This window comes from Callorhinchus milii, unplaced genomic scaffold (assembly GCF_018977255.1).
Source record: "Callorhinchus milii isolate IMCB2004 unplaced genomic scaffold, IMCB_Cmil_1.0 Scaffold3, whole genome shotgun sequence".
Lineage (NCBI taxonomy): Eukaryota > Metazoa > Chordata > Chondrichthyes > Chimaeriformes > Callorhinchidae > Callorhinchus > Callorhinchus milii.
In genome coordinates, this window is record NW_024704744.1 from 9,656,927 (window position 1) to 9,672,442 (window position 15,516).

General features: G+C 41.0%; 1 protein-coding gene across 1 annotated transcript in view; it reads left to right on the forward strand.

Moving 5' to 3' along the window:
- LOC103179026 (CUB and sushi domain-containing protein 1) overlaps positions 1 to 15,516 on the forward strand; it is a 1,038,598-nt gene that overhangs the window by 786,719 nt on the left and 236,363 nt on the right. Inside the window, exons 18-23 of the mRNA XM_042332909.1 lie at positions 679 to 867; positions 1,289 to 1,405; positions 1,775 to 1,990; positions 4,143 to 4,331; positions 7,014 to 7,183; positions 13,710 to 13,866. Coding sequence (XP_042188843.1) covers positions 679 to 867; positions 1,289 to 1,405; positions 1,775 to 1,990; positions 4,143 to 4,331; positions 7,014 to 7,183; positions 13,710 to 13,866 — 1,038 coding nt within the window. The remainder of the gene's footprint in view (positions 1 to 678; positions 868 to 1,288; positions 1,406 to 1,774; positions 1,991 to 4,142; positions 4,332 to 7,013; positions 7,184 to 13,709; positions 13,867 to 15,516) is intronic.

Consider the following 15,516-nt stretch of genomic DNA (forward strand, 5'->3'; position numbering starts at 1 on the left):
ACTGGTCTTCCTTTCCAAGTCTTGCTAATTAGCTAGGCTGCCTGTGCTGTCATCAGCAGCACCCTAAAATACCGTGGACCCATCTGACTCAGGAACTGAACTACTGAGACAGCCACAGAGGGTTGGCTTGATTCTGACATTCCAATGCCAAACATGGCACCTTGGAGCCAGTTCAACTCCAAGGAGATCCCACTTACCTCCCTCCCAGAATATAGATATATGGCAGCATAAAAATGTAAAGTATTTATTTTATATTTCAAAGACTCATGTCTGTTTTTTCATCAGAAATATGACACCGTCAGATTCCATTATAACACTGTTGCTCAGGTCCATAAAATCAGCCCTGTGTTATCCTGAGCCACATTATAGATCAGTCGCTGGTCAGTGCTTTGTGTTGTCAGATTGCTGATGTGTTGACGCTATCGACACAGAAACTAGAAGCCGGCAGTCAGCGGTGACTGCTCTTGTGAGCATTTCCAGTGATTTGCTGGCATGCCACTGACTTTAGGCATTCTGTGTCTGGGCATGATACAGAGCAACCAAAGTGTCAGCATCAGAAGCCAGATGTGTTCTGGCACCCTGTGGATCCATGATCCCTCTTATGTTCTATATGGATCTGTGATCTGCCTCCTGTTTACACCAAACTTATTCTTAGCACTGTACTTCTGTACTTTATAGGTGTTACTTTGGAATTAGATTCATGCCTGGATCCAGGTATTCCAGTAAATGGACGGCGACATGGAAACAACCTCTCGATTGGGTCAACTGTGTCCTTTAGCTGCAGCCCAGGTTACACTCTGAGTGACGATGAACCCCTGGTTTGTGAAAACAACCGCCAATGGAACCACGCTTTACCAAGCTGTGAAGGTGAGAGACTGCCTTTTCACAATATCTGCATTTAAGGTTTCTCCCTAATATGATGCCTCAAAGGTTAAAGAAAGTAATTTTCACGCACTGGAAAGTTATCAAATAAAGAAAGAATTGCTTGTTAATTATCGTACAGTTTTAGAAATTTGCAGCACAGCAGAAGGCCATTCAGCATTCAGAATTGCTGAAGTCACCATTAAATTTGAAGTTGCTTTTCTGAAGTTCTTAAACATTTACTGAGTAAAAAATGAAGACCATTTAAACATTCGACAATGCTCAGAAATGTTAGGAAATAGAGGAATTATTGACCAAGGTAGAATTTCTTCCCCCCTTATTTTGCCACCAGAGTTAAAAGAATAATGAGTGATTTTATTTGTGTTGCTACTTTCATCCTGTGTTTTTTTTTAATTCTGTGTCTAAGCTTTCTGTGGCGGCTACATTCATGGCAAAAGTGGAACCATTCTGTCACCCGGATTTCCTGACTTTTACCCGAACTCGTTAAACTGCACGTGGACAGTGGAAGTATCTCACGGACAGGGTAAGATATATTTACATCCATAGGGATGGGGACTCTTGTGAAGTACAAACACTGGCACACACGAATTGGGCGATTTTCAGGCATCCTGCCCCCGCGATCTGCATCTCCTTCCCGGAAACCCTCCACTTCTCCTCCTGCCTCTCTACATTCTAAACCTACTTTAAGATCTATCTTTTTGAGATAGAAAAAAGGAGTTTAAGACCTGCGCTGTCAGCCATATTCCCCCCATCGTCCCAATCAGCTGTGTCAAACTCTTTGGGATGTCTTCCTGATGTGAAAGGTGCTGTCTATATAAATTTTATTGCCGCATCCGATGGAAGTCCATAGATTTATGATGGTCACTAAGATCTCTCCTTTCACTATCTTTAGGGGTACAGTTGATATTTCACAAATTTCACCTGGAGACTTCCCACGACTATTTGATCGTCACAGAAGATGGGAGTTTCACAGAGCCAGTAGCACGTCTCACCGGCTCTGCCCTGCCCCCGACAATCAACGCAGGTCTCTTTGGAAATTATACAGCACAACTTCGCTTCATCTCAGATTTCTCCGTGTCTTACGAAGGGTTCAACATAACGTTTTCAGGTAGGCGGACAACCCCTCACAAACCAATAAAAAAGCAGTGTATTTACAGGTCATAAGAACGGGTGGACCACTGTCACCCAGATGGCAGGTGTTTTCACAGTCTTTCTAGTTAGGCATTTTGAATGTATAAAAGCCCAGGCAGAGTAAAGGAAATAAAGAGAGCCCCAGGATGAATTGAGGGACTCGTAATATCAGACGGAGCATAATCTGTCTCAATGTAAATTGGAACACGTTGGGATGGAGATTACTACCTACGATGTCGTAATTAACACATTGTCGAAAAATGTCCCTCGTTTAGCGGGATACCAGCTTAACTCAGCAAAAAAAGTCAGGTGCCTCGATGCGCAGCTGGCGCGTCCAATGTACAAATCGACTAAATCAAGTGTAACTGGCTTTGATTCATTTTGACTGAATCTGGTAGGGGGAGAGAGCAAGCACACCCATGGAACGTCAATGTCTTTAGAAGTTGACTGGCCACATTTGTCAACAATGTGCCAAAGCACTGTTAAATAATATATTCAAGGTTAGCATTTTCACCTCTATTATTATGTGATGAAAAAAGAAATTATTTCAGGCAGCAGTGTAAAAACATAAGAATATAAGAAATGCTAGATGATAAAAAGGACCAAGGCCCATCTAGTTTGTCTTCCACCTTCGTGCTGGTCGCATGCAATTATGTTCCGAAGTACCTATGTACTATATCCCATAACGTTATTTCCTAAAAGAAAACTATCCAATCGGTGTTTGAAGGAATCAACACTTCCTGCTTAACCATTTCCCTAGGAAGCCTGTTCCACAGGTTTACTATTCACTCACTGAAATAGTGTTTCCGTAGATTTGTTCTGAATTTACCCCCCCTTCAATCGCAGACCGTGTCCTCTGGTTTAGTATGAAATAGCCTGTCATGATCTATATTGTCTTGCCCCTTTAGAATCTTAAAGACAACAATCATATTGCCTCTCAATCTTTTCCAGAGTGAACATGCCCAATTTACTTAGTAGCTCTTCATAATCCAATCCCTCCATTCCCTCAAACATTCTGGTTGCCCTCCTCTGTATCTTCTCAATTTCTCCCTTATCCTTTTTGTACTGCAGCGACCAAAACTGTACACAGTAGTCTCACCAATTATTTATTTAGTGGAAGGATTACCCCACTATTTCAGCTTGCTATTGATTGTTTGATACACCCCAACATCTGGTTTCCTTTACTCGCTGCCATAGACCATTGCTGCGAGAGCTTAAATTTACTGTTAATCAGGACCCCTAGGTCCTTTTTATTTTCCATAGCATATTATTTCCCATCCATTCAAATAATAGTCCCTTCTTGGAGTTTTTGCCATGAGGGGATTTGTTTGTTTGTCCTAATAAGTGAAACAAAGTTTAAATTCTGCAAATTAGATATTCAACAGAATGGAGCAGGCAAGTCTTATTATCTGGTTAGATCTAAGGCCTGTCTCTTTGACTACTCTTTCAGTCATCTTTGCCCTCTGCACCCACCTCAGCTCCTGCCCCCAGCTGGGGCACCAAGCCAGTATTGTTAAGCTCAATGGGACGTCATCCTGATGTGAAAGGTGCTGCATAAATATACATTTGGATTGTGTTAGGATGGCACAACATGTACTTTCAAATGTGAATATTACACTGAAGTGAAGGATAAAGAAGAATATCAGTCAAACATCAAGATGTTGTGATACAAAACCATCTTCTGTTCTCCCACTTAAAGGCTCGAGATGCCACCTGGACTTTAGCTTTCAAGGCACGGTCTTTAAATGTATCACTGTTCAGGCCTGTGCAAAATTCTTCAATTCAGTCTCAGTTTGGAAGTCGGTTTTCTGCAGTCTTTAAAAGAAATCAGCTTCCAAACTCAGATTGAAATGAAGAACTGCACAATCTTAGATTTTAAGACAAAATATAATTCCAGGACGAAGATTAGGTAGAATTTTAGGTGTCTTGTCCTCCTGACTTTGTATTCAAGTTGCTACAATTTTGCACACTCTTAAATTTGGAGACAGAATAATCTTTCAGGCTAAGAAGGCTCGATGGAAATGTGGGATGTAGCGTTTGGAAACACACCCATAGGATCTTGAAATGTATAGCTCCCAAATTGTGTTCTATGTTCCCTTCTCTGATGCGGTCATTTTTTCTCTTCCCAGAATATGATCTGGAGCCCTGTGATGATCCCGGTGTTCCTGCCTTCAGCAGAAGAATAGGCTTTCAGTTTGAAGTTGGAGACTCACTCACATTTTCCTGTTTTCCTGGATACCGACTAGAAGGTGCCACTCAGATTTCCTGTTACGGAGGAGGGCGGCGTGTGTGGAGTGCACCTCTTCCAAGGTGTGTGGGTAGGTGGTCACATGCTTTCATTTCATGCATCCTAACTTTGAGTGTACTGTACATATTTCAAGGGAGTTGCTTGCAGATGTATATCTAAAGTAAAACGTCACAGTTTGCAAAGAGAGAGTTGTACTCTCCTCTGAGGCAGAAGGTTGTGGTTCAAGCCCCACAATGGGACTTTGAGCTCATGGTCTATGCTGACACTCCAGTGCAGTGCTGGGTGTGCGCTGCATTGCCAGAGGTGATGTCCTTCAACGAGATGTTAAACCGAGGTCCTGTGTGTCTGTTCCTCCTTCCTGTGGAGTCCTGTAGCTCAGTGGTTAGAGCACTCGCCTTGCAAGCGAGACACCTGGATTTAATTCCAGGCAGGGTGAAACCTTGGGCAACTTTCCTTATTCCACATGCCTAATAATAATCCCTCCCAAACAAAACAATAATAAATTGGTCATTTTCAATCCACGATTGTTTGTGGGACGCTGCTGTGCGCAATTGGCTGCCGCATTTCACACACAAATATACAGTCAATTCACTTTACAGACTATTCTGTGAAGTGCTTTGAGACGTCTAGAAGACGTGAAAAGAGCTATATCAAATGCAAGGATTATTATTATTATAAAGATCCCACAGCATCATTTGAAAAGAGAAGGTAGTTTCTTCAAGCATCCTGGCCAACAGTCACTTAGAAAGCCATACAGGGAATGACCAATTCTTTTTGTGGAATATTGCTATGTTCAAATTGAAATGTTGATCATGTGATAAGGTGCTGTATCAAATGCAAGCATTAGTTGTATTTTATAGAAAGATCTAAAATGTACTACCTTTGTCATATTCCAAGAATTTAATTTAGCTTTTGCTCTTCTTAAGATGGTAAAGATAAAATGTGACATTGTGTGAATTTTCCTAAATTTGCACCATTTTAACAATTGTTTAAATCCTAAATCTGTGAGAAATATCAGGTTTCATGTGTCAATAGTGATCTAAAGCGGGAACCTTGTTCAATTACTCCCCACCCTCATACCACCACCACCCCTCCACTAGGTCTGGAAAACCTGGAATGATACTTGTCACTTATTTTTGTTCCACATATAACGAGATTTATTTTCGATGGACAATAATGTTTTCAAAGAGTAAAATGGTCTTGGAGATGAATCACTTGAAAATGGCAGAATTGAGCAAATAGTCTCCCTCCTGATCCTATGAGTATATATACATTTACTATGCACATAAAACCTTTCAAATTCAAACAATTTACAAACCAGGCTGTATCCACCTGCAGGTGAATTCCTCCAACAAACTCAAACACATTCCTCGCAGGTCTCCCAGTTCCACCATCCACAAGGTCCAGATTGACAAAACTATGTTCCATCCTCACCCGATCAAATTCCCTGCCAAGCTCCACTGTCTCCCTATCTCTGAAAGAATCCATTTTGAAATCCGCACCCTCACCTCCAAATCCCTTCGTCTCCTTACCTTTCTGACCTGCTCAAGCCCCCGTATGTAATTATAATAATAATAATAAATAATAATCCTTGCATTTGATGTAGTGCTTTTCACGTCGGGAGGATGTCCCAAAGCGCTTCACAGAACACACTGTAAAGTGAATTGACTGTATATTTGTGGGTGAACGCGGCAGCCAATTGCTCACAGCAGTGTCCCACAAACAGTCGTAGATTGAAAATGACCAATTTATTATTGTTTTTTGGTTTTTTTTTGGAGGGATTATTATTAGGCGTGTGGAGTAAGGAAACTTGCCCAAGGTTTCGCCCTGCCTGGAATTGAACTCAGGTCTCTCGCTTGCAAAGTGAGTGCTTTTAACCACTGAGCTACAGGACTCCGCAACTTGAATTGTGTTCAAGTACAGTTTTCTGTGCCTGAATTCAGCTGCATTCATAATGAGTCTTTTGAAGGATATAAAATAATCATGTACAAGTTTTAAGGAATTGTCTTTCGGATTTCAGTGTACAGAAATTGGTTCCTTTGGTACATCATTACCCACAGCTAATCTTCCAGCTAATAAAAGGAACAAATTATCCAGTTTATCAATTTTTAAATATTACAGTTAATGATGCATACAATTCACAAACAAAAGCAAAGCTCTGGGTTTGAACTTCCCTGATGGCTCCATTAGTAAAACCACTCTTTAGAGTGAAACCCTCCAACAATTCCCCAGGTTCTATCCCCAGTCAGTGCTTTGTCAGCCAATCTTGGTAGGGATAGCTCTACAGTTAGTTGCAATTGACCTTATTGCACCTTGCCTAAGGAAGGGATATATATCAGCCAGGGTTTGTGCACTGAATAATAATCCAGTGATCCCTGCTGGAAAGGGAGCTTGTGTGAATGTCAGGTGTGGAACTGGTGTGATTTATTCCCCTCCCACCACAGCCAAAACTTTCACCAATAAGTATTTGGAATCCACTTCGAAGAGAGCAGCAACGAAAACCAGAGGGGTGAGAGGAGAAGAAGCCTGAATTTCAGTAAGTTAGACACCATAGTAATCGATGCTCAATGGGTGCATTGTGTGTGCATTGTTCGGCCTGCATTGCAACATTGTTAGACCCTGCATTCCTCCCTGCAGGAGAAATTTGCATCAGGAAGTGATTTAGCTTGAAGTGATTTACAGCCAGTTGTTCCAAAAGATGTTTTAATTGCCGGCACTCTTCTTTTGTTTCCTTTTCTTTTCTGTGACTTAGCCGAATGTGGAGCGTCTGTAACTGCACTGGAAGGCACTCTGCTGTCCCCTAATTACCCAGCCAACTATGAGAACAATCATGAATGCATCTACAGAATTGAGACCCAGGCAGGAAAAGGAATCATCCTCCGAGCCAGGACCTTTCAACTCCAAGACGGTGATGTAGTCAAGGTAACAGAAACCTCAGTACATTTAGCTTATTTTTCTGTGCACCACGTGAGCTAGACATCCCGGGGATCTCTTAGCATCTCAATACTGTCCAAATTGTAAGAGTACAATTGCACAAAAAATAGATATGGTCAAACCACAAATGTATCTGACCCGCAGGCCAATTTCATCCCCCTGCCCCCTTCCCTTCATTTCATCTGGCCAATCTGCTCCCTCTACAACCCGTAAATGGTGTTATGTTTCTTAGAAGGCAAACACAAAAATATGTTTCTCAAATAGGGCATTTGACCCTCAGCAGCCAAAAGGTTTGGTCAACACCCTGCAAGACAGTTCTGATGATTTTGAAACCCTACCCCATGTGAAGGGAGCTATATCAATGCAAATTGTTGTTGCTTTTTATTATTATTGCTTTTCAGTAGGACTCTATTTTTAAAAAAACCTTGGCTACATATTTTTGCTAGTTTGCAAATGTATCGACCTTGGCATAACATATTTGTGCTGTGCTGGAAATTGCACCCCCATCCTTTGTAAATATCAATAGGAGTTTGTGTAATTCACCTCCTCAGCAAACTCAACGCATAGCAGGGAACAAAGCTGGGATCTTCCTGGTGTGTTTGGTTGAATGCCATATAACTCAAAGCTGCCGCTCAGCATGTGACTGAGTGATGGCTCCAATTAACATTCAAATGAAAGGGACTGTCAGGTTAGCAAGTTTAGCTCTCTTGTGTTGAAACTGCTATGTCCATTACAAAAACTGATTGATTTTCTGGAGTATTGGCATTAATGGTGTGTATAATGCAATGATGCCCGAGTCATAAATCGCTAATTAACCTAAATTATCAAGCGGGCAGAACTGATTAAGTTAAGCCTGCAAAGGGTTTACCACTTCAAATACTGGAGTCACACACATGTGCTGTAAAGGATGTGAAAACGATTAGAAACCCTGGATCATGTTAATAGTAGTGCTGCATTTTTCAGTTGGGTCTTTTTTTACTAACTTACATTTCCATAGCTGGCACTGATCTTATTGTTGCTATTCAAATCATGACAGACCCAGAGCAGTTCTTAAGCTACACATGATTCAGTCTGGCATGAGCTGTTTTTTTCTACAGACATTGTCTTGCTATCACTCATCTTCTTTTCGCTTTTTTTACAGAAATTTTTCAAGCAAATTGAAGTTCATTGAATTTTGTTTTATAGATTCTGTCTCATTCCCAGCTTCACTCACTCCCAAACTATTGAACTTTTTTTTGGTGTTTTATTTCTCCTCCACTTCTGTTGCTATTACGGGTGCTTCACATCGTCAGATCCTCTCACTTTTCTCTCTCTCTCTCTTCTGCCCTTTGTTTATATTTGGCAGCGTGCCACTTCACCTCCTTTCTATTAAAATGAAAGTATTTGGCCATTTTATTGTGGAATCTACAGTAGCCAATTTGTCCACAACAATGTCCCACAAAGAGCCATGAAGTTGAATGAACTATTTTATCTAGGGGATTGTTGGCTGGGTCACCGGAAGAAACTCCCTTCTGATTTTAAATAATTGAAGGGATTTTGAACGTCCATGGGCAGAAACTTAATTTAACCCAATTTAACATCTCATGCACAGATCACAAGCTGCTCCAGTCCCCATAGACTTTGGCTCAAGGGTTAATCCTACATTTCAAGGGTTAATCCAAGGATTGGGTGAGAAGGAAGATGAAATATTGCACTTTTCATCATAGACATTAGACAGAGACGGCCACTCGTGGGTTCCCAGTTGCTCTGGGGAGGGAAACTTCCAATTTAAATTATCTTTAACATCAATAGACAAAAGGTTGAAACAGAAACGATGACCTGGAAACTTGTGTTGATTCTAATTGTATTCAACCTCTGTGAAATAAAGCACATGAGGTTTAATTTTCCCAATCTTATTTTAATCTGTGATAATTTCCTGTAATTAGTTAGAATTACATGGAACATTACGGCATGGGATAAAGGCCCAACTAGTATTTAAGGGGTGGAGGCTGATGTGGAGTATTTATACTCCGCATCAGCCTTTATCCCTCCGAATCCCATCTCCAATATGCCTGTGTTCCCTTCTCCCTCATGTATCATCAAGTTTCCTCTTATATATGTTGATGCTTTTGCCACTACCACAGCTTCTGGCTGTGAATTCCACATTCTCCCCACCCTCTGTGTGAAGAAGTTACTCTTAAACTCCCTATCAGATCTGCAACTGGTTTATGCCCTCTTTAGTATTATTAGTATTATTAGTAGTAGTTGTAGTATTATAATTATTCTTATATGTATTATATATTGTTGAAGTGGAAACAGCCTATGAACACCCACCTTATTGAATCCTTTCATAATCTTAATCTTAACGACTCCTACAGGTCCCCTCTAGATCATCTCAACTCTCAAGAGAATTAAATTGAAATAAATCACCGGAAGAAGCCTTGAGTCTAATAGATGCCAATATTTCTGACAGAAAGCTTCTCCCAACCATTCATTGTCAATGATCCATTCAATTACTAACTCTTTATTGAGTTCAGAATCTCATTCCCAGCTCATTCACATTCACATGAGTTAATAATGCAGCATTCACAAAGAAGTAAAGTTTCATTGTTCCCAATCCATTCTGATCTATGAATAATTCTCAAAAAAGACATTTTCATGGTATGTGGAACTCACAGTAATTTGGTTTGGATATTTTTGGTGTGTCAGTCTGGCTCAGTTAATAGCACTTTTGTTAAATCAGAAGGTTGTGGGTTGAAGCCCCACATCGGGATTTTGAACCCCCTAATGTAGACTGACACTCCACTGCAGTGCGGGAGTATATTGTATTGTTCAGATGGACAGTAAAGATTCCCATTGCCCTATTATAAAAGAGAAGGAAGTTTCTCCCAATGTCCTTGGTCACTCACTTCATAGCTCTTTGTGAGGTATTGCTGTGCGGAAATTGGCTGCCACCTTCACCTAGGAATGCACAGCCATTACATCTACAGTTAATCCTGTGTACCACTTTGAGATGTTTTGACAACATGATAATGTGTCACATAAAATGCAAAGGTTAATATGGTGGGTGTCCGCTGGTGTCAAACGTATATCTGAACAACAAAAGAAGCAAACCTAAACTCCTTGAGCTTCATGTGGCTCCTGCTATACTGATGAAATCGTTCAATTCACGACTGAAGGCGAGGAAATAAATCAATCGCAAATGTGAGCAGAAATCATTTTATGGCCAGGGTTTTTGCTGTCTGATGTTTTGTCTGACTTTTCAGGCCTTTCGCTTTCCGAAAATCAGCTTGAAAGAAAAGTACTGGCTGTGACAGCAACTTGCTGTTTATCACTCTTGTCAGAGTTTTGCTCCAGATCTGTTTTCTTGGCTCGGATAAGGCCCAAATAGTCCATCCAGAGATCGAAAGCTATATATGTGTTGTTTGCATATCGGTCTTTTGTAATTTGTTTGGAAATTTAATGGTGAATCACACAATCTCTTTGAATGATCATCGTCAGCACACACCGGAGCTACCAAGGACATGGATGTCATCTCACTCACTGGAGCTTCACAATTGTTCCCTAAATTAGGAGCACTTTTGCCTTTGTATCAGATTGTCTGGGGCTCGCTGCATATGACTCCATATTAAATTGCACGAGATGTATCTTTCAAGAATTGAAAGAAACAAGATTATGTTGCCGCATGGAAGGACACGGAGAAGATCAAAGTTTATTGATTTAGTCACTGCACTGTGTGAGGATGAAGGCTCTGTGCACTGAGGGCAGGATATCTGAAGGAAGTTGAGGAATACATCATCATCACAGAATGTGGTTGCATGATAAGTGGAGAGCTCATTACCATGGATAAATTACAAAGAGAACAGGTAGTTGATGGAAAAAGAATCAGAGGATAAATGATCAACAACAGCATTGATTTGATAACCATGATCATAATGTTTTTGATATACTGTAAATTTGTAACTTGTATGGCAGTACACACAGTGCAGTGTAGTTCAAAGGGTTCACAAGTGGAGTCAGAAGTGAATGCAACATAAGGAACTTTACCAGTAGAGCTGTCATGTTGAAAACATTTTCTTTAGGGTTGAGACAATTGAACGGGGACATCTTAAGGACATTTTAAGGGAAGGTGTCCTTAGGATTATGGACAAATTCAATGACTTGGATATCAATAGGCCAATTCCACTTTTTCACATGCCCAAATTGAAGGGCTTCAATATAAATTAGCTAGTCATAGACCAAATATGGAGTTTAGGAAGAACTTCTTCAGGCAGAGGGTGGAAAGATGCGGAACTCATTGTCGGAAGATGTCATTGAAGCAGAAGCATCAATGAATTTAAGAATAAATTTGATGTATACGTGAGCGAGACAGCAGTAGAATGTCATAATGTGAAAGCAAAAGGAGGGGTGGAGACACCTGACAGGAATATAAATACCGGCATGGACTAGTTGGGCCAATTGGCCTGTTTCCATGCTGTATCATTCTTTCTAAAACAAAATTGGCACCAATGGATAATAATAATAATAATAATAATAATAATAATAATCCTTGCATTTGATATAGCGCTTTTCACGTCGGGAGGACGTCCCAAAGCGCTTCACAGAACACACTGTAAAGTGAATTGACTGTATATTTGTGGGCGAACGCGGCAGCCAATTGCGCACAGCAATGTCCCACAAACAGTCGTAGATTGAAAATGACCAATTTATTATTGTTTTTGGTTTTGAAGGGATTATTATTAGGCTCTGTGTGGAGTAAGGAAACTTGCCCAAGGTTTCGCCCTCTGCCTGGAATTGAACTCAGGTCTCTCACTTGCAAAGCGAGTGATCTAACCACTGAGCTACAGGACTCCACAGATAGATAAGACTAGACTTCCACTCCAGACTTTCAAAATAAGTTTATCCTGGACAACACCTCCTATAACTTTATAAAGTCTAGACTTGGGGAATCAAGCATAGTATTTTAAGTCGACAAGGATTGTTTTTAAAAGGCAGCCGAAAGAATTATGTTGAGCAGAAACACGTTTCATTTGATATGGTTAGCATATCATATTGCCAAATATATCTGAAAGGGCTTCACAAGATTTACTGCCCAGTGTAGTGATTATGTATTTGCAGGGAAATGCAGCAGCCTTTGTTTTGCCAATGCAGTTGTTTTGCCATTATCAAATTCAAACACAAATTGCGCACAGCAATTTCCCACAAACAGCCTTGTAGTGAATAACCAAATTCCTCGCAGGAGTTGTTGTCCAGTATAACAGGAGATATTTCCTTCTTTTTTCAAATAGTATCATCGGATGCCACTTGAACACCAAGACAGGATCTCGGTTTAAGGTCTAATCCGAATAACCACACCCTATAACAATGCAATGCTTCCACAGCACTACATTGCAGTGTCAGCGTAGACTGCGAGCACAAAGTCTCTGACGTGGGGCTCAAATCCACAACCGTTTGACTCGGAGATGAGACTGCTACCAACTGAGCTGGGCTGACATTTTGGGCTATCTGTGCTGGTGCTCAAATTTTAATTCCCTGATGCTTTCCCATACACTTTAATATTGTTTAATATAAAAAAAGCTCATAGGGATATCAACTTAGTTATTTCAGGAGTCTAATCCTCTTTTGATATATAGCTACACATGCCTCATAACCCAGCTGCTCCTGTCTCCCTTTGGTTAAGTTGAGGTAACAGATGCCATGGTGGCTCATTGGCATCTGTCTCAGACCACAGATGGCAGGACACTATTCATTTCACCCAGATTCAAACTGCTGGTGCTGGAGATGAGCAGGACAGTGATCACAGGCCATGCCATTATTTATTTTAGCTGATGCCTTTTAACTTGGCATCTCGTGGCTAGTTTAATGGGAAAATTTACAGTTGTTTTGCCAACCACTGAATTCATACATAAAGGTTAATGACCTTATTCTTTGCTAAGAATCAAACAGCCTGAAGTAAGACAGGCTGTCACACAATGCCCAAATCATAAGCTTCAAAGCAGGCTTCTTGCTTTAGTTATAAAGCTGCACTTTGGTTAAAAACTCCCCCACTTGTATCCTCACAAATCCTGTAGGTCCATCACCCCAGTCCTTGCCAGGCTCCACTGAATTCCCATTGCAGAACAATTTAAAGATGCTGTCACTCGCGAACAAATTTCAGGCCCAGGCATCTCCCTACCTCTCTGACCGGTTTACATCACACTCCTCTACCTGCCCCTACCAGCTTGACTGAACTGGTTTCAACCTCCTGTAGTCCCTTAGTCCCTTGTTTTCTCCACTTCACCATCGCTGGCAATGCTTTCAGCCACTATGCCCTGAAACTCTAGAAAACTCTCCCTCTATCCCTCCACCTTGCACGCTCCTTCCCCATCTTCAGGTCACACCCCAGCTCGGTGTCGTGCTCTGGCATTGTCAAGTGCTCCAGGATGCTAACCCTGCATTACGAGAGCTATATAACTGCAAGTTATTTTGTTGTTGACATGTTTAGGGTCAAAAGCGTGTAATTGTGCAGCTAATCTTTGCAATCTTTGTGTTTTAGGTTTACGATGGAAAAGACAATTCCTTTCGTCGTCTTGGAGTTTTTACCAAATCAGAATTGCTTGGAGCAGTTTTAAACAGCACGTCAAACCAAATGTGGTTAGAGTTTAACACAAACGGAACAGATACTGACCAGGGATTTCAGCTCACATACAGCAGTAAGTGAATGCAATTTAGAAAATGACTCTTAGATTCTCAGGACTCTGTGGAACTAAACCAACAACTCGCATTTGCCCTCGCTTGCTTACAATACACATTCACTGCACTTTACAGTATATCCTGGGAAGCACTTTAGGAGATCCTCTCGATGTGAAGGGAGTTAAACCAAAAAATCCTGCATTTGATATAATAATCCTTACATTTCACATTGGGGAATCATCTCAAAACACTTGAAGGGATACATTGTAAAATGTAGGGATGTTGTATTTTGAATTTGAAAGCAGAAGCTCATTTGTACACAGCAGTGCCCGACAAACAGAGTGAAAGACCAATTTTATTTGGGGGAATGTTTGGCCAGCACAGCCGCAAGAAACTGCCTTCGCTTTTCAATTAAGTCATTTTCGCTCTGATTTTGTCTTCTTTCAAGGGACACATATGTTTTACTTTTACCATCAACCAGATGTAGGAGTATAAAACAACAGCTGAAACATTTGCCTTGTGCTATCTCAATCGGAGCTGCTAAAGTTGTGTGTTTCAGCAGTGTTAGGGGTGAAGTAGGACCGCTGGACAGATGAAGTGGTCAAGAGGCAGTAAAGCAATCTCAATGAGAGATCGGATGTGAGAGAGGAAAGAGGGTTGACAGTTAAACCAAGTGCATCACACAGCCTTGGCTTTCTTCCCACCCACTCCATCTGCACTGCTGTGCCTGAGCTTTTGTTCAGCATCAGGCTGTTCATCGCTATTTCAGTTATGGGATGGGCTTTCTCAGCACAGACTTCAAATGTAACCTTACCCACTGAACTTTGCTTTTCTTTTACTGGAAGTTATATATTTTTTGGACAAGCACTCACACTCAAGGCCAGTTTAGGTTGATGCCTTGCTGAATTTTTTTAAAGGGTATTCAGCAGTATGAAATATTGCTGTGTAAAACAAAAAGGCATTGGACTTTTGAGACACACCATATTGGCAGAAACTCAACATGGGCATTTAAACTTTGGGTGAGCCCCTAATGTCTGGAATTTCCCTCAATCTCTGTCTCAATCCCTCCTCCTCATCATATCTATCAATCTTTAAATCTCATCTGAAGAACTGCCTTGTCGACCGCACTTATAATCTTCTCCCCATTGTCTCTTGCTCACCGTCCAACACCACCACTGTATTGCACTCAGAGAAGTTATCCTGAGTGAAGAGCAGTGTATAAATCCAAGTTGTTGTGTTTTTTAAATCCCCCAGAAAGTTCACATTTCTGGGAATGTTGCAGCTTATTGAAATGCAGGGAATGTCATAATGAACATCATTCAATCCAGAATCCTTGTGGATCCATGATAACAAGAATACATAGAAACTGGATCCTCCATTCAATACATTATCACATTCACCCACACATGCACTCGGAAAGGCAAGAGAGCCTATTGAGCCTGGCAAGTCCCATTCAAATACACAGAACAAATCTTTCCAGGGGTGCTTTGCCTGGACTCAAATGCAAAGAGACACAAAGAGCATGAAAGGCCATCTACAACACTGAGCATCTCGTCACAAACATGGGCTCAGTAAAATGGGTGATTCTCTGATCACTGGGAAATGTATTGAATTTTGTGGCCAAACATGTCTTATACTCTACTGGTCTGCAAATATATTGACCTTGATGG